This window comes from Neophocaena asiaeorientalis, unplaced genomic scaffold (assembly GCF_003031525.2).
Source record: "Neophocaena asiaeorientalis asiaeorientalis breed wild unplaced genomic scaffold, Neophocaena_asiaeorientalis_V1.1 scaffold17, whole genome shotgun sequence".
Classification (NCBI taxonomy): domain Eukaryota; kingdom Metazoa; phylum Chordata; class Mammalia; order Artiodactyla; family Phocoenidae; genus Neophocaena; species Neophocaena asiaeorientalis.
The window spans coordinates 598,712-619,932 of record NW_020171802.1 but is presented as its reverse complement, the minus strand read 5'-3'; the positions used below and the strand labels follow the sequence as shown (position 1 = coordinate 619,932).

The 21,221-nt window shown below is 35.3% G+C and overlaps 1 protein-coding gene across 4 annotated transcripts in view; it reads left to right on the top strand.

Annotated features, from left to right (window-relative positions):
- The window catches only part of AP4E1 (adaptor related protein complex 4 subunit epsilon 1), a 65,020-nt gene that overhangs the window by 17,835 nt on the left and 25,964 nt on the right, over positions 1-21,221 (top strand). For 3 of the 4 annotated variants that reach the window (XM_024741946.1, XM_024742135.1, XM_024742064.1), the window contains 7 exons: positions 1,753-1,826; positions 8,236-8,358; positions 8,461-8,570; positions 11,917-12,056; positions 13,100-13,212; positions 13,320-13,438; positions 19,824-20,126. In XM_024741946.1, coding sequence (XP_024597714.1) covers positions 1,753-1,826; positions 8,236-8,358; positions 8,461-8,570; positions 11,917-12,056; positions 13,100-13,212; positions 13,320-13,438; positions 19,824-20,126 — 982 coding nt within the window. The remainder of the gene's footprint in view (positions 1-1,752; positions 1,827-8,235; positions 8,359-8,460; positions 8,571-11,916; positions 12,057-13,099; positions 13,213-13,319; positions 13,439-19,823; positions 20,127-21,221) is intronic. The other variant, XM_024742003.1, reaches the window with a different exon arrangement.

The following is a 21,221-nucleotide window of genomic DNA, read 5'->3' as shown; positions in this document are numbered from 1 at the left end:
CATTAACTCATTATCTTCCTTCTTTCCTTCATGGATGAATTTGAAGAATATGTACAAAGATGAGTATGTTGAATAGAGTTCAGAGAGCTCAGTTGAATAGAAATTAGGCTTAATTAAATGAATAAAGAGTAGAACTCTCTTATAATGTTATGGAACATTAGAATGTTCGTTCCCTCCTTTGTTGTTTGAACTCTAATAAGATTTTATGTTAACGTATATTTCTTGTTATGATTAGCTCAATGTGGCAAAGTAAAAATGTTAAGTTATTTTATAACAGGATTCTAATGTATTTAATTGAAAGAATTAACTTACTGGAAAAATCTCTTATATTTATGGTCTTTTATATCTGTTGTTTGAGTATTTTCTTGTGTTTTATAGCATTCTGCTTCTTAGGTTATTAACATTTAGCTCCATCATGTCTGCAAATGTTTCCACATTTCATGTGGTTAATTATGACTCTTATGCCAGACATTGGCTTTTAAAATTGGGCAACTATACCATAATCTAAGTGTAGTATTACCAAATTTGGGGAGGGAAGGATTTGTAATGTCTACTATATGGTTGTTGTCTGTGGAAGCAATGCTTACATAATAAAATGAGGAATTTTAGATATGGTTCTGGATTCTCACTGGATATTTATACTTTAGTTAAGATGCAATAGAAGTACATGCATTTCATATTGAGTTTTACAGCTGTATATTTGGAAAAAAAAGACATTTTCTGAGAAAGTTGTAACATACATGATATGTAATTTGTATAGCCCCAGATTATTTTCATCTTTTTGTTTGTTTTATAGTGTAGTTTCTCTGCAAGAAACAACTGTGTATTCTATGGGTCGGGGTTTTTTCTGTTGTTGTTGTTACTTTTTTTTTTTCGCTACGCCACGTGACATACGGGGTCTTAGTTCCCCGACCAGTGATTGAACCTGTGCCCCCTGCATTGGAAGCGTGGAGTCTTAACCACTGGACTGCCAGGGAAGTCCCTGAGTATTCTGTGTTGATGGTGCTTTTTTCTATTAGTGCTGTTTGAGTTTACAAAACATACAAAAATATCAGCTGAGAAGCCATAGTTTTCACATTGGCCTCTTGGAGAGGACTTTTCCTTGGAGAAAAGGCTTGGTGGCAGAGTGCTAGGGCTCTATAAAACACTGCATTTTTGTATAGTATCTACCTCAACCCAGTAACTGTAACTGTTATCAGTGACCATAAATATATAGGAATAGTTTTAATCTGTTAATTCCACAAAATATAATTTCTTTATATTTAACATAAATGAAAGTTAAAATTTTCTTTCTGATGAACCTGGTACTACTCAAAGAAAGACTAGTATTTGAATATTTTTTAAAAACTAAGTGTTTGAAATACAGATAATATACTGTCTGGAGTAATCTGGTTATGTGAAGTATTAATGTAGTAACTTTAAACAGGTAGAAATATTATATTATGAAGAAAGTTATAAAAGATAGCATGTTCAACCAAACAAAAACTTTATTTGTAAAGTAGGTACAGATTGAGGAAAGAGTTGATGGACTTATCTCTTCATTGACTAGTCAGCTTTGATAAAGCAGGAAGTTAAACTCATGAAAAAGAACAAATGGAATCTTTAAGAAGTGAAATTCCCAATTCATAAAATGAATTTCTTTCACTTCTTTTCTGTAGATCCTCAGTTTTAAAGAGAGAGAAGTTTGAAAAACTATGTTTTATTGGGTTATAATACTATAATTCTACTGCAAATAAAATATCTTTTAAACAGGACAAGTGAATTAATGTATGATGTTCTCGATGAATCCTTACGAAGAGCTGAGTTAAATCACAATGTCACATATGGTAGGTAACATATGTAAATGCTGCTCTAATGACTAATAATGTTTTCAGTATTATAGCTAAATCTGTGTTAGAATATACATTTCAATAGAATTTTAAATGTTAATTTTTAAGGTGGTTTTGGGATTATTATTTTTCACTGGAAGCATTGAATAACTAATAAAAAGAACTTGAAATTACACCATTGTTTAAATGTTGACCTAAATTGACTATTACAATTGTCTCTCTTTTTAAGTCTTTATTTTTAAAGAGAAATTGTCTCTGTTTTGAAAATGTCCATCAAGCATCTAATTGACTGTGAAGATAACCTAGTAGGTCCATTCCATACTTAAGACAGTTCTTAAATGAAATAATCAGTCAACTAGTCACCAAATATTTCTTAAGTTTTTGTTATTTATCAGACCCTGTGAAAGATGCTTGGAATACAGTCGTGAATAAAATAATATCGTTGAGCTCGCAGCCTAAATAGATGGAAGGGGACAGGTACTAGAAATGTTACAGAGATGAATTTACAAGGTACTCTGGAGAATACAGCAGCTAGTCTTAGATGAAAGGGAGAACAAGGAAGGCTTTTCTGAAAAAGTGATATTTAAGAAGATAACTGAAGGATGAGTACGATATAGATAAGAATATATAGATGTGGAATAATGTACTTTTTAATGAAGAGACAATAGCTATTTATGTTAAATACAATTTTACAAAGTAATTTAGTGATAAGAGACAAGAGTAAAATGGGGGAGGAGGTAGGAGAACTGAGAAAAGTAACCAAAAAAACTTCCAGTCTTAATAGCCAGAGGGAAGAACTCTTAGTTCTTTATTGATCAGCCTGAAAAAGCTCATTGAAGAAATTGGGATATTTGGAGATATTTAAAGGATAGAAGTAAAACAGTTTGAATCTCACTTGGTATGGAGAAGGGCAGTAGAAGAGGTATAGAGAGGTATAACTCAAATGAGAAGTCACTTCTTAATCTGGTAAAATACCGTGAAGTAGGGGATGGAGGGCATTACTTGTTCTTTCAGACAATGGTAAACTGTGGATCTTTAAGAACAATGGTTGTAGAAGTGCAGAGTAGACTAGAGGGCAGAAATTGAACTAGTTTAACTGTAATAAAAGTGCTTGACAAAAATGCAGTAGGAATAAAAAGAAAGGATTGCATGCATAAGACTAGTATGGAAAAAATAATGCACGTGGTAGTGAATTGGGATAGTAAATTTTGAAGGATAGATTTATGTTTTGCATGTATAAATGGTAATTAAGGTAATAAGTGTGGTGTATTCATTTGTTCACCCAGTATTTATTAAATGCCTACAAAACAAAAATTTAATTTGTAAACTAGGTACAGATTGAGGAAAGAGTTGATTGACTTAACGTATTCCTCCATGGTAAGTGTGGGGGCTTAAGGGAAGAATAAGGTAGACACAGACCCTGCCCTTATAAGTGTATAGTATAATGAATAGTTGACATCATCTAGGATCCTGCTATGTAATGAGGAGAATAAGGTGCCAGAGATAAGGATGATCGTTATTGAGGCAGGAGGTTTGGCTAGGAGCTGTCAGTGTATCCAGAGTAGTGTCAGAATCTTTGGAGGCAGCTAAAGTAAATTAAAAAGTTTTGCTTGAGATATAATCATGGTCTAGGATAAGGGTTTGAAAGGCTCTCAAGGAATTCTGTTTAAAATCAATTTTCTGCTTTTTTTCCTTGCAGAAAGTTTTTTTTTTCTTTCTGTAATTGACTTTTCAGCTTTAATTAACAAATTTTTTTGAATAGGTAATATATGCACATGGTTCAAAATTCAAAAGGTACAAAAGGGTATACAGTGAACAGTAAGTGTCCCTTTGACCCTTATGACCCACCACCCAGTTCCCCCTCCTGGAGATAACCACTGTTACTACTTTCGATTTAGAGAATACTGTACACCTGAGGAAATATTTTTTAATGTTCTCTATTAGGATATCCTTCTTTTATTAAGATTGCTGGGACCAGTGCCAACAGTTTATTTCTTTGTAGTCTGTCAGTCCAGTGTTTCACCTTGCCAGAGAAACTTAGTTTCTGTTGTTTCCCTTTTTTCCTTTATTTATCTTCTCTTTGTTCTACATTTCCCCCCGTATTTGTACTGATACAGTTTATAGCTTACAGTGAGTTTATCAATGGTAGAGTGTTCTCTAGTAAACCTAATATAAATATCTTATTACTTAAAAATGTGAATTTTAATTTTAAACTTCATAAGTGCAGGGACTGTGTCTGTCTTATTGGCCAGCATATCCCAGTATCTGGCACTGGATTACTCAGTGAGTAATATGTTTTAATTGAATTGAAAGAAGAGAAAGTTATTTTACTTTTATCAGTTATCTTATTGGGTTTCAGTCTTAATATTTTTTAAACTGTATTTTTATGAAAGTTTCATTATTATAACTTAGTGTCAAATCAAGAAATAAATCACATCAGAGGCATTTACTGAGTATCTACTATGTGCCAGGCATTGCATAAAGTGATGTAGAGGATATGAAGAAGTATTAAATATAATCTTTGCCTTCAAGGAATTTACAGTATAATGGAGAAGATAACTTATTTATGAAAGCATAATATCAGTATAAGGCAGAATGCAAAGGGGAGATAAAGTCAATAAATATTACAGGAATCCAGAGGCGATAAAGATCACTCTGGGCTTCAGGGCACATAAAGATTTATTGATGTAATAGGACCTTGAAAGATAGGATTAAGATAGCCAGAAGGGAGGTTAAAAGTGGTTCTAAGGCAGAGGGAACATGAGAGAAGGTGCAGAAGCGGGCGTGTTTAAAACAGTTTCAGAGAACAGCGACTTGCCAGCCTGTTTGGACAGTTCATAGTGAAGCAGTGGGAAGCCCATATTGTGGAGGTCCTCCCATGGCAGACAAAGGAACTTTATACTGTATAAATCTGGAGGTATGGAATAGTTTTGGGCAGGGTACTGATAAGATGAGAAAGACATTTTTAGTAAACTATTTGGTAAATTGGGAGAATTACATAAAATGGAGTATAAGGGATAGAACCATCAAAAGTAGATAGAAGTACTTTTCCCACTAAGTACACCTAAAAACTCTGGACATTATATGTAAAATAAACATATAAGACTCTGAAAGGTGGATAAATGAAGGGAGACTGGTTAGGGACCTTTGCATTCAAGGAACAACACCAAGGTGAGTACCCTGGGCTTTCTTTTTGCCTCATATACCCCAGACTGGGTACTGAAGAGCCAGCAGTCTGAAAATGCCAACAGGTGCAGACAAAAGTGCCCTGAAAAAAGCCTGCTCTCTAGCCAAAGGACTAAGGGAAAAAGGGCAAACTAGCAAGATAGAAAACTTTTAGACAATAGCTCTTCTATTACAGTCAAGCATCAGACAGAAAAAACTGTGGACCACCCACAGCGGCAGAGGCTGAATGGAGAATCAAGATTTCCACCCTTACCAGATACAATGAAGTGCCCCAACCCTCCCACGGGGCTAGTGGTGAAGACCAAGAGGGGCAGCTGCAGTTTCATCCCTGCCAGACGTTAAGGGGGACCCTCCCTGGCATTGCCAGTGGAGACGATGTGGGAAGCCTGGATTTCACATTATCCAGGAGTAGGGAATAATGAGGTACCCCTCCCATCTTTCCTGAGGTGGCGTTAGAAGAAGTCTAGTGACAAGTTAGGGCTTTTAAACTGGTCACGTATACCAGGGCCACCCCCTTAATCTCAATGCAGGTCGTATAGGGAGCAGTAACGGGGTGCCCCTCCCTCTTCCAGGCAGGGTACTTCCATCCCCCATCCAGAAGGAACCAGCATCCCCTGCCTCTCCAAGTGTTAAAGGAGGCAGAGCGGACTGCCACCCTTATTGCATGGTACCCGCATCTCCCTGCCAGAGTGGTGACAGTAATTTATTTAAAATGAAAGTAAAGTCTAGTCTGAAGGATACAGTGTCAGTAGAACTTCTTCAAATTTTGTGCATAATCCTACCCAAAATATCTATGATAAAATCACAGTGTCACAAATGTTAGAATGTTATTAATTTTTAATTTGTTAATTTTTTACTTGATGGTATTTTGATTAGGACCTGGCTTCCTCTGGAAGAGTAAACAAAGCTCCACGATGCATTTTACCTTTAGAAATCCTTAGAGGCTCTACAGCAAGTCCCCCTACATACAAACAAGTTCCTTTCCGAGAGCATGTTTGTAAGTCCAATTTGTTCGTAAGTCCGACAAAGTTAACCTAGGTACTCAACCAACACAGTTGGTTATATAGTACTGTACTGTAATAGGTTTATAACACTTTTCACACAAATAATACATAAAAAACAAACACAAAAATAAATAAAGCATTTTTAATCTTACAGTACAGTACCTTGAAAAGTACGGTAGTACAGTACAACCGCTGGCATACAGGGGCACGTTTGTATCTTCGAAAGTTTGCAACTTGAAGGTTCGTATGTAGGGGGCTTACTGTATTCTTTTAACCACTGCAGTGAGGAGACAGCAGAGTAATTGCTTTTTCATTTATGGACTTAGACTTTTGTAGAGTTGGAGAATAAAGGCTATTAGCCTCTAAATTATTTAAAAATAATTTTAAAAACCTGTTAAGTTCATTTCAGCTCATTTATGCCTAGGTTGACTAATAAGTGCAATTTTTGAACTATTAATCTTACCTAAACTAGCTTTTCAGAAATCTTATGAGCATCTAAATATAAAAGTTTAGGTTTTAGATGGGTAATGAGAAGCTTTTGTTGTCAGTAAAGCATCTTGATAGGAGAGCTCTAAATGGTAGAAATCCATAAAAGAAAATATGTCAGTTATGATAGAAAATGGAACATCATCATTTTTAATCTTACTTAGGACAAGCATGTTTGTTCAGGGTTTGGCAAACTTTTTTTGAAAAGAGGGCTAGATAGTAAATATTTTAGGTTTTGTGTCGGTCATATAGGTTTTTGTCATATATTCTCCTTTGTTTATTTTAAACCTTTAAAAATGTAATTGTATACCTAAAAGTAATAATTTTATATGTCAGTTATATCTCAAAAATGTAAAAATCATTCTTAGTTCACAGCTTACAAAGATAGGCTGAGGGCTGTATTTAATGATGTGTTGCCTACTCCTGCCTTAGTTGATTAGTTAAGTTAGTTGACTAAGGCTCTCTCTGTTTACTTCGTGAAGTCATAAAATCAGCTTTTTTCATAGCACAGAGTAACAACTTTTTACAGCATAACATCTGGATATATAAAGAATCTTTTTAGGTTCAGTTGACTTACTTTGTAGGTTTTCCTTTAATTAAAGTCAGTTCCCTTCTTAAAGAGTTGTTTATTTCTTAAAAATCTTTCCTTCTGATTTCTTTTCTCTCTCCTTTAGAAAGTATTTATTTATGTAAAGCTTTTTACCAGAAATTTATATGTGTATCAGTTGATAGGCAGCTTAGCAGTGTAAAACATAGTTAGTTGAATATTCAGGATCTATCTTATATCCTGTACACAAATGTTTGATTGTTATGTTTTAAGCTTTTGGAAAAAGAGCAGGAGTGATTCTATCAAAGACACAATATGCTTCAACTATATAGTAGAACTGTTTTTAAGTCTGCTGATTCTGTGTCTTACTTCTCATTCTGTAATTCCACAGGACATGCAGGACTTAATGGTGCCTAAATGATTCTTCTTTACCATGGCAAAGCTCCAGCTCTTTGACTTATGCTCTTTAAGAGAGTTTGAAAAAAATTTTAGTATCCACTTTGATCATCTATTATAGCTATCAGATCTTTGATGAGACCAGAAAATCAAATTTGAACACTATTAAGATGATCAGTAGATTTTCTATATCCTTGGAGGTTAATTGTTAAAAAGTGGTTTGAAGATTTTTGAGTAGTGGCACTATTTTGAAATAAATGCTAGAGCATCCTGAAATGATTATGTTGAAATAAACTGCACTGAAATAAACTACATATACAGTTTCTATGTAAAAGTGATAGAAAATGCCTAAGAATAAATTATTTTAAGCATTCAAGGAGTGTTGGAAGTATCTATTTATATGGGAACAGTGAATGTATTACTTACGTGTCCGTTAGAATGTGATTTCCTTGAGGGCAGGGGTTTTTGTCACCGCTGTATCCATACTAGTAGAACAATGTCTGGCTCATAGGAAGTTTCAGAAAATACTTGTTGCATGACTGAATATATCATTCTTATCTATTAATATATATCATTCTCTTTAAATTGTACTGTGGTAACGTAATCCTAACAACTGTATAAAGCCTGAAAACAGTAAAGTTCTTATCTTTGAAAAATTTTCCATAAGTAAGATTTTTGACTAAAACTGACCTTCCAATTAGTTTGTTTTGTTAGGAGTTCTACACAGATATATTCTTTTATTATGCCTTAATATGATCCCTGACATTATAATATTTTATTTCTGTAGCTATTCTGTTTGAATGTGTACATACAGTCTATTCTATTTATCCTAAATCGGAATTACTTGAGAAGGCTGCCAAGTGCATTGGAAAATTTGTTTTGTCACCTAAAATAAATCTCAAATATTTAGGTAAGATGATTGGTTCTTTTGATGGAAATTACCAAGAGAGTTTTTGAAATTTGCTGGGTATTTGTTTTATGTCACTTTCTATAATGTAATCTTTGCTTCTAGGATTGAAGGCTCTTACCTATGTTATCCAACAGGATCCCACTCTGGCTCTTCAACACCAGATGACAATAATTGAATGCTTAGACCATCCTGATCCCATTATTAAAAGAGAGGTAAACTGGTATTTTGAGTAATGTATGTGAAGTGTTACAATTTTTAAACTTTTTGTTGGTATTATGGAGAGAGATTAAAATGGTGGGCAGTGTGTATTTGCACACGTGTGTATTTTAACTTTTGAGTGCATTTTATTCTTTCTATTGAAGTTTAAGGAACTTTTCTAAAAAGCACTTGAGTCAGTAATTACAAGAATGGTTTATTTATTTATTTTTTAAAACATCTTTATTGGAGTATAATTGCTTTACAATGGTGTGTTAGTTTCTGCTTTATAACAAACTGAATCAGCTATACATATACATATATCCCCATATCTCCTCTATCTTGCGTCTCCCTCCCAACCTCCCTATCCCACTCCTCTAGGTGGTCAGAAAGCACTGAGCTGGTCTCCCTGTGCTATGCAGCTGCTTCCCACTAGCTATCTGTTTTACATTTGGTAGTATATATAAGTCCATGCCACTCTATCACTTCGTCCCAGCTTACCCTTCCCCCTCCTGGTGTCCTCAAGTCCATCCTCTATGTCTGCGACAATAATGGTTTTAAATTATGAGTTGGGGCTTCCCTGGTGGCGCAGTGGTTCAGAATCTGCCTGCCAATGCAAGGGAGCCCTGGTCTGGGAAGATCCCACATGCTGCAGAGCAACTAAGCCCGTGCGTCACAACTACTGAGCCTGTGCTCTAGAGCCCACAAGCCACAACTACTGAGCCCACGTGTTGCAACTACTGAAGCCCATGTACCTAGAGCCCATGGGCTCTCCCCAACAGGAGAAGCCACCACAATGAGAAGTCTGTGCACCGCAACAAAGAGTAGCCCCCGCTCACCGCAAGTAGAGAAAGCCCACACGCAGCAATGAAGACCCAACACAGCCAAAAATATAAATAAATAAATAGATAAGAAATAGTTTTAGAAATAAATAAAATAGAAAATGAAACAAATGCTGTCAAGACAAGAGCACTCTTAAAAAAAATAATAAAAAAATAAATTATGAGTTGGAGGAGTTAGGTCCAGTTACCTGTATAGGATTCATTAATATCTTTTTGGTCCAAGAATTGTATGAATCGGAGACCTGAACTCTATTCCCAGGTCTTCTATTAGTACAATTTTAAGAAGTTATTTATGATGATTAATTTTTTCCATTATTAACGTCTATAAACTAGGCTAATGCAGTCCCTATTGAATATGTAGGAATGTTGAAAGAATTAATAAAGATATCCCTAAAATGTTTTGAACTTTTTGGAAGGAAAGTTGTATAATTTAATTAATTTTTTTCAACTTTTTCCTTTTATAAAATTGCTTCAGTATCTACTTGGGTGTCCATGTAGATATATCTGTTAATTCTTATGTAGAGAATCACTTTATACCTTCATTTAAAATGGTATATGGGACCTAGGTAAGAAGAGTAGATAGTTTTATTTCTGATTTTAAAAATAATAAAGATAAACAGAATCTACTAAACATCTAAATTACTTAAAAGCAGTGAATTAAAAGTAGTTTATTGAGAGAACACTGTATTACATTAAACAACTATAATTTTTAAAAGATAAGATTATGAATTTTGAATTTTAGTACTATTTTTGAAATAATATTTTCAAGAAATTGCCATCTACATATATATACATATATGTTTTTTGCATTCATAGTTTTAATCTTCTGAAAATTGTTACCTGCCTTGAATGAATCCAGGAAGTTTACAGATGTACTAATTTCTATGTGTGGACATTGTAGAAAAATGAGAAGATGCCAAGGGACAGTAGCAAATAATTATATTGCTCTTCCACTTTGAACAGACATAGAGCATGCATTTTCTTTGTGTGGTTAAGTACTAAATTGAACACGGTTGACTTAGATACAGTTTTCTTATTGCTGTATTTATTTATTGGGATCTCATTTAAAACTGAGAGTCAAAGGGAAACTAGACAACTTTTAAAATTATGAAGTCTGATCTGTAGTGAGAAAAGTAGCTTGAATTTTTGGGGAAGGGTACTGAGTATCAGTGGTGCCCCAAGAAGGTACTGCAGTACTGTCTCCTCGATGCCACTGTCACTTCTAACCTCCATCAGTAACCATATGGCAAGAACTTTGGTCCTGGGGTATGGAGTGACCTGTTGCTTGGGGCTGGGATTCCCTTTTACCTGATTTTATTACTTTTCTTTCATAGCAGGGAGAAAGAAGGCAAGAAGGAGTTAACAGAAAAGACCTCTAGCCATGCAGTTCATAGTACCAGTCCCCATTCAGTCCTGGAAATGCTAAATTTCATGGTCTTAGAGTAGGAAGTAAATTTGGTGTAGATTATCTTAAAATATGTGACATATAGAGTCTACAGGAAGCATGTCTGAAGTAGCTTCATAGGTTGAAAGTTATAAATACATGGGGAACCTATGTATTTATAGATTTTAAATGGTGTTAAGGATTAACTGGAACAGTTTAAAAAAAATTGAAAATCTGTTGTCCTTTGTACTTGAAGTCCTGGGTATAGGACTGAAAAATTAGAAAGAACCCTAAAGATAGATGAACAAGTTTGATGAGAAGGATATGTGGAAATTCTCCTGCAGCTAATATTGTTGCTCCTGAAATGCCAGTAAACGATGCTTTTTCATTATTGCCCTTTGTCTCCTACTGATTTCTGGGAACTATGATATTTTTACAACCCTGATGTAGAACCTCAGAAAGCCAGCCAAATGGGAGCTTACTCTGGTACTGGTCTTCCTTCATCTTTCTTCAGGCAGCAAGAGGTATATGCCTCATCACTGAGAAAGCTGTAAAATGGTTCTTCCTTGATACCCGAGATTCTGAACGTAGGCCTTGCTGGGGTTTGAAGTGCTTGCACTACCTTATCCATCCATTAGAGACCATTTGCCCTTAGCTGACAAATCCATTCAAGTGTGGTTTTCTGTTGTTCGGGTAGTGTGGAAAAAGCATTTTGCAAGACTGGATTTTTATATGTGTATGCATGTATACACACACACGCACACATGTATAGCACACAGGTATAAGTAATGTAGGTTTAAGAAGCTGTTACATTTTTAGAAAATAGATTATTAACCTTTTAACTTTTTAGTCTTTACATGGCCTGTCATGTAGAGATGTCAGATGATTATTATCTATATCAATAGAAGGCTTTTAGACTTTGGAGTTGATTATAATTCTTTTTTTTTTTTTTGACAATAGTCTTACCTTTCTTAAGTTCTGTTCAGTTAAAATGTGCATTTCTTGAGCACCTATTAACTGCCCAGTAGAGCTACATAAAAGTGGAAGAATCAACTGTTATAAACCTATATGTTACAGTATTTATTTGTTATCATGCATAGTTTTATAATACTATTTTTATTTTTCTTTCTTAAATAGACTCTGGAACTTCTTTACAGAATTACTAATGCACAGAATATAACAGTGATTGTCCAGAAAATGCTTGAATATTTACATCAGAGCAAAGAAGAATATATTATTGTCAATTTGGTTGGCAAAATAGCTGAGCTGGCTGAGAAATATCCTTTGTTTGGACCATGAGTCATAAAATACCTTTAGTTACACAGTGACTTTAAAATAATTGCTCTAGACATGGTCACTTGCACGTTGAGTTCAGAGGCCCAGCAGTAACTTCCATTCCTGATATTCAAGCCTCTCTTGTTGTCAAAAAGCAAGAATTTGTGTAGACTTCCTAGGGGATGACTTTTTTCCTGGTTCTTTTTATTCCATTGGTCAGTATTATCAGCAGGAGGATACAGGAATCTCTGTCTGATTCCTCTTAGAGTCCCTCCTTGTCTTTGACTTTACTTCCTACTCAGTTTCTTTCCTGAGTAAAAGTTCTTGTTGTTTTCAGGGGATTGTTGAGGGGATCAGGATGCTAAAAATTTATCCTTTACACTACTGTTTATACTAGAAATTGTCACAGTGAAGTAGTTGGCAACTCCATTCACATGTTACTTTTCTTCACATTTGTTTCTTAAAAGTCAAAGGAACTTTGCAGGTCACGAGGTTACCCATCATTCTTTTTAAGATGTCTGTTGTTTAAATCTAAGATTGAATGAATGAATAATGCTGATCAAAGTATCTTGGAAATTGCTTAAGTATAGTTTTGTCCTAACCAGTGCTATAGCTCTGGCCAGCAGAATGATAGAATTTTAGAACTGAAGAAGAACAGATTAGAAAAGAGGGTCAACAACTTGTTCAGATAGACATGTCACAACATTTAGTTTCTGAAGTGCATATCATTTTCCATTGTTTTTGTCCATAGTTAGCTGGAACATTTCTTTCAATTATTTCAGAGTTATTTATTGGACACCTGTTATGTGCAATATATGGTGCTAGATAAAGCACCATGAACTGGTTTATTAAGTTTATTCAATAAGCTTTTACTGAGCACCTATTTTACATAAAGCTGGAGTATAGAACAATTTATTGGCAGAAGTTAAAGGTATAAATGCCAAACTAGGATGAACTGAGGGTTATTTTTTTTAAGATTTATACAGAAAGGATAATTTTAATAAGTGGCATTTGGAAGTGTACTTGTTCTTAACACTGTGGACACATATGCTCCTGATAATGCGTGGTTTATTCAGACAATGAATGCTGTATTTTCAGTGGGAGGAGATGTTATGCATCCTGATATTCCCAATAACTTTCTGAGACTGCTAGCAGAAGGTTAGTAAACTGTTGCATTCTGCAAAGATTTTAAAATTAAATGTTTTTATTACAGAGTCCTTAGAGAATTTAGTAGAAATTAAAATGGTATATTAATTTCTTTGTAGGTTTTGATGATGAAACAGAAAATCAACAATTAAGGCTCTATGCAGTTCAGTCTTATTTCACTTTACTAGATGTGGAAAATGTGTTCTACCCACAGAGATTTCTTCAAGTTATGAGTTGGGTGAGCAAAGTACATTGAATCATAAATGTTTATTATTTTTTTTATAAAGTCAAATACTAATAATATATTTCTTCAGAAATCATTCCGTTCTACTCAGTTAACTCCTTCAGCTGTCAATTTTCTTTCCCAGTGGCTACCTTCTATCACTTAACTATTTACTTATCTATTCATTCTCTCTGCCATCTCACTTGACTAGTCTTTTAAATATGGGTATTTATTTAGATGCCTGTCTGTGTCTACAATGCATTTGTTGTGTTTTCTATGTGAATCTATTTTTGAATACGTGAATACTCATATATCTGTGCTATGTTAGCTTTCTATTGCTGCATAATAATGTTACTACAAACTTAAAACAACATACATTTGTTATCTCACAGTTTCTGTGGGTTAGGAGTCCAGGCATGGGTTCTCTGCTTAAGGTCTTTCAGGGTTGCAATCATCGTGTCACTTGGGGCTGCTGTTTCATCTGAAGCTTGATTAGTAAAGGATCTGCTTCCAAGCTCACATGTGGTTGTTGGCAGAAATCAGTTTCTTGCAGCTGTAAGACTGAGGGTTTGAGGTTCAGACTGTTGACTGTTGCCTGCCCTTAGCTCCAAGAGCTGCCCTCAGTTTCTTGCCAGGTGGGCCTCCCAACATGGCTGCTTGCTTCATCAAAGCCAGCAAGGAGATCATCTCTGCAAAACAAGGTCACAGTTTTACGTTATATAAACCTACATAATCGTATACATCCTGTCACCTTTGTATATTCTTTCTTGTGCATATGAGTGAGCATTTCTTTAGGGGGAGATTTGGAGAAGTGCAGCTCTGGGTCATAGGATATTCACACTTTAATATTTTATGGTTTTGCCAAATGTTAGCGTGTTAACCATAATTTTACCCAGACTTTTATTAAAGAATTCTTTTCTAATCTACAGGAAAGTTGAAAAAATGGCATAATAAATACCCCTATACTTTTCATCTAGATTCCCAGTTAATATTTTTAACCACCTTTGCTTTACTGTATCTATTTGGTTCCCTAAGATCTTATGGAAAAACCCGAACGAACTTTTTGGCCAACCCAGTACATCTATATCTATAGCTAGGTCTACCTATATACAGTTTGTTTTGTTGAGCCATTTAAAATTGAGTTGCAGGGGCTTCCCTGGTGGCGCAGTGGTTGAGAGTCCGCCTGCCGATGCAGGGGACACGGGTTCGTGCCCCGGTCCGGGAAGATCCCACGTGCCGCGAAGTGGCTGGGCCTGTGAGCCATGGCCACTGGGCCTATGTGTCCGGAGCCTGTGCTCCGCAACGGGAGAGGCCACAACAGTGAGAGGCCCATGTACCACAAAAAATAAATAAATAAAATAAATAAAAATAAAATTGAGTTGCAGGCCTCATGACACTTACCCTATAAAAAATTCAGTGTGACTCTCCCAAGAGTGATGTTCTAGATAACCATAAAACCATTATTGCACCTAAGAAATGTGACCTTAATTCATTAATATCACCCAATATACAGTCCATATTCAGACTTATCCAGTTGTCCAAAAGATGTCTCTTATGACTATTTTTCTACTCCTCCCAATCCCATATCAGGTTAAGATTCACAAATTGCATTTAGCTATGTCTTTTAATGTCTTTTATTTTACAGTGATGTGCAGTTTCTTCTTGTTTTCATGACATTGATTTTTTTGGATGAATACTGTTGACTTGCAGAATGTCCAGCATTCTGAATTGGACTATTTCTGGTTCAGTTAAACATTTTTAGCAAGAATACTACATTGTCAATATGTATTTCTCACTGCATTGTATCAGGATGCATATAATGTCAGTTCCTCCAATTATTGGTGATAGTAAATTCTTTTGTTTGGTTAAGATGGTGACCTTTGTAAAGGTTCTCGCCATTGTAAACATGCTGTTTCTCCTTACTAATTTAAAACTAATCTGTGAGGTGATTCTGTGAGACTTTGTGAACATCTGTTCTTCAGCTATCTTTCATCAATGGTTTTAGCATTGATAATCCTTGTCTAAATTGATTGTTGTATTTGGTGTCCATTTGTATTTTCCTCCATGAACATGATATGTTCATATATTTAGAGTGTTTCTTTTTCTACAGCATACAAATCCTGTACCTTTTTTGTTAGATTTATACTTAGGTACAGATGGTCCCTGATTTAAGATGGTTAAGCTTATGATTTTTCAACTTTACGATGGTGCAAAGTGATACAAATTCAGGAGAAACTTCAAAATCTTTTTTTTTAATTGGAGTATAGCTGATTTATAATATTATATTAGTTTCAGGTGTATAGCATGGTGATTCATTATTTTTGCTGATTATATTCCATTATTGATTATTACAAGATAATGGGTATAATTTCCTGTACTATACAGTATATCCTTGTTGCTTATCTATTTTATACATAGTAGTTTGTGTCTCTTAATCCCTTACCCGTAACCTGCCCCTTCCCCTTCCCTCTCTCCACTGGTAACCACTAGTTTGTTTTCTGGTTCTTTTCATTTTATTGAAGTATAGTTGATTTACAGCATGTGTTAGTTTCTGGTGTCAGCAGAGTGATTCAATTATACATATATGTACATACTCTTTTTCATATTCTTTTCCATTATGGTGTAGTACAGGATTTTGAATATAGTTCCCTGTGCTATACAGTAGGACATTGTTGTTTATCTATTCTATATATAGTAGTTTGTATCTGCTAATCCCGAATTCCTAATTTATCCCTCCCCCAACCCCTTTCTCCTTTGGTAACCATAAGTTTGTTTTCTATGTCTGTGAGTCTGTTTCTCTTTTGTGGATAAGTTCATTTGTGTCATATTTTAGATTCCACATATAAGTGATATCATATGGTGTTTGTCTTTCTCTTTGACTTCACTTAGTATGACAATCTCTAGGTCCACACATGTTGCTGCAAATGACATTATTTCATTCTTTTTTATGGGTGAGTAGTATTCTATTGTGTATATATACCACATCTTCTTAATCCATTAAATATGTTGATGGGCATTTTAGGTTGTTTCTTTGTCTTGGCTGTTGTAAATAATGCTGCTATGATCACTAGAGGCGTGTATCTTTTCAAATTATAGTTTTCTCCAGGTATATGCTCAGGAGTGAGATTGCTGGATCATATGGCAACTCTACTTTTAATTTTTTTAAGAAACCTCCATACTGTCTTCCATAGTGGCTACACCAATTTAAATTCCCACCAACCATATAGAAAGGTTCCCTTGTCTCCACACCCTCTCCAGCATTTATTATTTGTAGACTTTTTGATCATAGTCATTCTCACAGGTGTGAGGTGGTATCTCATTGTGGTTTTTATTTGCTTTTCTCTAATAACTAGTGATGTTGAGCATCTTTTCATGTGTTAGCCATCTGTACGTCTTCTTTGGAAAAATGTCTGTTCAGGTCTTCTGCCCGTTTTTTCATTGGACTGTTTGTTCTTTTGATATGAGCTGTTTGTATATTTTGGAAATTAAACCAAAATATACAAATTGGTTGCATTATTTACAAATATTTTCTCGCATTATGAGGGTTATCTTTCATTTTGTTGATGGTTTCCTTTACTGTGCAAAAAGCTTTTAAGTTTAATTGCATACCATTTGTTTATTTTTGCCTTAGGAGACAGATCCAAGAAAATATTGCTACGATTTATGTCAAAGAGTGTCCTTTTCTAGGAGTTGTATGTCTCAGGTCTTACATTTAGGTTGTTAATCCATTTTGAGTTTATTTTTGTGTATGTTGTGAGGAAATGTTCTAATCTCATTGTTTTACATGTAGCTGTCCAATTTTCCCAGCACCACTTATTGAAAAGACTGTTTTTTCTCTGTCCTATACTCTTGCTTCCTTTTTTTGTAGATTAGTGGACATTAGTGTATAGGTTTATTTCTGTATTTTGTTCTTATACCCTGCAATCTTGCTGAACTCACTTATTAATCTAGAATTGTTTTTTGTATATTTCTTGAGACCATGTTAATAATTTTTGCATCTCTGTGCATGAGGGATAGTGGTCTGTAGTTTTCTTGTTTTTTTCTGCTATGTTTGGTTTTGGTATCAAGGTAATACTGGCTTCATAAAATGCTTGAGAGTGTTCTTTCCTCTTCTGTTTCCTGGAAAGATTGTGTGCAAGGGTGTTGTTTAGTTTTTAAGGGTTTTGAAAATTTCTTGTTATCTTTCCTGTTACTGATTTCTAGTTTGATTCCATTGTTGTCAGAGAAAGTACTCTAATTTCAGTTCTTTTAAGTTTGTTGAGGTTTATTTTATGGCCTAAGATATGATCTGTCTTATATGTTCTGTGGGTGCTTGAAAAGAGTGGGTATTCTGCTTATTGTTGGGTGGTGTGTTCTATAGATGTGGATTAATTCTTTCGGTGATGGTGTTGAGATGGGGTGTAGATATCTCTAACTATGTGGCCTCCACTGAGCCTGAGTCTCTGCTAGGCTTCCCCTGACACCACTCCAGCAGAGAGGGGGAGGGCTACTTCTTTAAACTTGGGTGGAGGTGAAGTATAGGCTTCCTATGTAGTCTTCACAGACGCTGCAGAAGAGTGGGCCTTTCTACAGCTTGGCGGGGATGAAGTTCCTGGTTTTCACTCAGTCTCTCTGTTACCACCCTTGCTGGGGAGTTGAGATGCTTTTTACAACCTGGTAGGGGTTGAAGTCTTGACTCTCCACTCCACCTTTGCTGGTATGGGTGGGGCTACAGTTTTTTCTATTTGGTGCTTGGCTGGAGTAGAAGGATTATTATCTGAAAGTTTTCTGTCTTCCTGGCCCTTTGGCTAGAGGGCAGGCTTTTCTTGGGGCTTTTTTGTCCTTTCCCACTGGCATTTCTAGGTTCCTGGCTCTCAAGTCCCCAGTCTGAGGTATATGAGGCAACAGATAACCCACTGTATTGTTCCTTAGGTCCCAAGGTTCTTAATCATCTGCCTTTTTTTCTCTACTTTAAGTCTTTGTATATGTGTTTTATGTATAACATCAAGGGTTTTTAGGCGTACTTAGCAGGAAGAATAGTGGAAAAAATTCACCTACTCTATCTTCCCAGAAGCTTAAGTCCATTGATGTTTTTTTAACTAATTAATTTAATTTATTTATTTTTGGCTGCATTGGGTCTTCGTTGCTGCTTGCGGGCTTTCTCTAGTTGCAGTGAGTGGGGGCTACTCTTTTTTTTCTTTAACATCTTTATTGGAGTATAATTGCTTTACAATGGTGTGTTAGTTTCTGCTTTATAACAAAGTGAATCAGCTATACATATACATATATTCCCATATCTCCTCCATCTTGCGTCTCCCTCCCACCCTCCCTATCCCACTCTTCTAGGTGGTCACAAAGCACCGAACTGATCTCCCTGTGCTACGTGGATGCTTCCCACTAGCTATCTATTTTACATTTGGTAGTGTATATATGTCCATGCCAGTCTCTCACTTCGTCCCAGCTTACCCTTCCCCCTCCCCGTGTCCTCAAGTCCACTCTCTACGTCTGGCAGGTTGATTCTTAACCACTGTGCAACCCGGGAAGCTCAAGTCCATTGATTTTTGAACTGGGATTTAGGTTACCTGTTCTTCTAGAACTTCCTTCCATCTTTTATTAAACCAGTCAAAAAGTTATCTTACTATTTAAGGATTGAATTTATGTAGTCCTATTTCTTTTTTTTTTCCTCTTCTTGTTACTAGCCATAACTCTTCCCTTGCCTATCACCTCACCTCACTGTTTTTTCTTGCTGGTCCCAGTATTATACATGAATATACTTCATAAATACTACTTAGGAAAAATCTCACACTCCATGAATTATCAGTTTATTAAGGATCCTTAGACCGATAGGATTATATATCACCTGAATAAATTAGATGTAGGAAAGAGTATGTGTAAAATAGATCAGTGTTCGTCAGAGTCTCTTCTGTGGATCATCTACATCAGAATCAGCTGATGCTTTTTCAGAATGTGTATTGTATATCCCCACCACAGACATACTAAATCAGATTATCTGGGAGGAGAGTATAGAAATGTGTATTACTATGAAACACCTCAGGTGGCTCTTATGCATACTAGTATGTGAGAACCACTTGTTTAAATGCTTATTGGAAAAAATAGTAACAGAATGTGAAAGTGCTTTTAAAAACCAACATCCAAACCTGGAAGTTCAGAAGAAAGCTAACTTGTAACGGTATGCTACTTTATATATTGTTAATGATATGGAAAACCTTTTTGTACTCACTTCCAATTCTTGGTGTAATTTTGAACCTAAAATATACAATTGTATCTTTAATAATTTCTTCACCATGAGAATACGTTTAGTATAAATTAAATTCATTCCGGCAGTAGGCACTTTGTTTAAATTTCTGAGTATAGTTGTTATATAACTTGATATTTGCATATATACATTTCTTTATTTTAGGTTTTAGGGGAGTATTCCTACCTCTTAGATAAGGAAACGCCAGAGGAAGTTATAACCAAGCTCTACAAGTTACTTAGAAGTGACTCCATTTCTTCAGAAACAAAAGCCTGGATAATTGCTGCTGTGACCAAGTTGACACCTCAAGCACACTCTTCTAATGTAGTTGAGAGATTAATCCAGGAATTTACCACATCTTTGGATACTTGTTTGAGACAGCATGCATTTGAATTAAAACATTTGCATGAGAATGTGAAATTTATGAAGGGCTTGCTTCCAGTTGATAAGAGTTGTGAAGACATGGTGGTAAGATATCTGCATTCCATCTTTTACAAAATTGCATTGTGTTTAAACAGAATAATTCTTGCATTTGTGATATATCTGGAATATGCCAAAATGTAATTTCTGTAGCACTTTAGATGAAGGTTGGCATTTTTCTCACATTAGTGTGAGAGAGCATTTGAGAGCTTCTACTCAGTAGTGATCCTAAATAGTCAGGAAGACTAATCTGTTCTGGAGAACTGCAGTGCAGGGGTTTATAGTCTATGACAGTCTCTTTTAACATATAATAATTTGAGAACTTAAAAATTTTATCTCCTTTGAACTTCTCTAATATGTCATTTTATTATTGCTCTCTTTGAGAATGTAAGAAAAAAAGTTCTCCATTTTATTTTGTCCATCTACTATCTAAATCTTTACTACTTTGGAACCTGATCACCCGCCTTTTCTTCTCCCACCGACTTTCAGCCAGTGCTGCCTTTAATCCAAAGCACTTAGTTACTGCTCACCTCTGAGTTCTCTGTCAGATTGGTGTAAATCTGAAAACTTCCAGAAGGAAGTCAGATTTGTTCAGATTTTTATATTAGATGTCATATAGTTGAAGAAGAGGGGAGGATGGGCAGTATTCCCACTAATTATGACTCAGATGTTCATGGCTTGTATTCATTTTGAACCTTTGTTCATTAATTTTTTTCATTAGCTCCTCATGGGTAGAGGCCTTGGTTTAACATTTGGTAGGCATTCCAGAGACTATATGAATAAATATGCTATACATAGTATTAAACTAGTTAGTTACTCTACTTCCCTTTCTTACAATAAAAGATAATGATGATGACATGGCTTCATCTCTTAGGAATCTTATTGAGGGACTTCCCTGGCGGTCCAGTGGTTAGGACTTTGCCTTCTAATGCAGGGGGTGTGGGTTCAATCCCTGGTTGGGGAGCTAAGATCCCACATGTCTTGTGACCAAAAAACTAACGTGAAACGGAAGCAATATTGTAAAAAATTCAATAAAGACTTTAGAAGTGGTCCACATGGAAAAAAAAACTCAAAAAAAAATCTTATCAAAACTAAACTTTGCCAAATGCACAGTGTGACATGCCACTTAAATTTTTTGAGAAT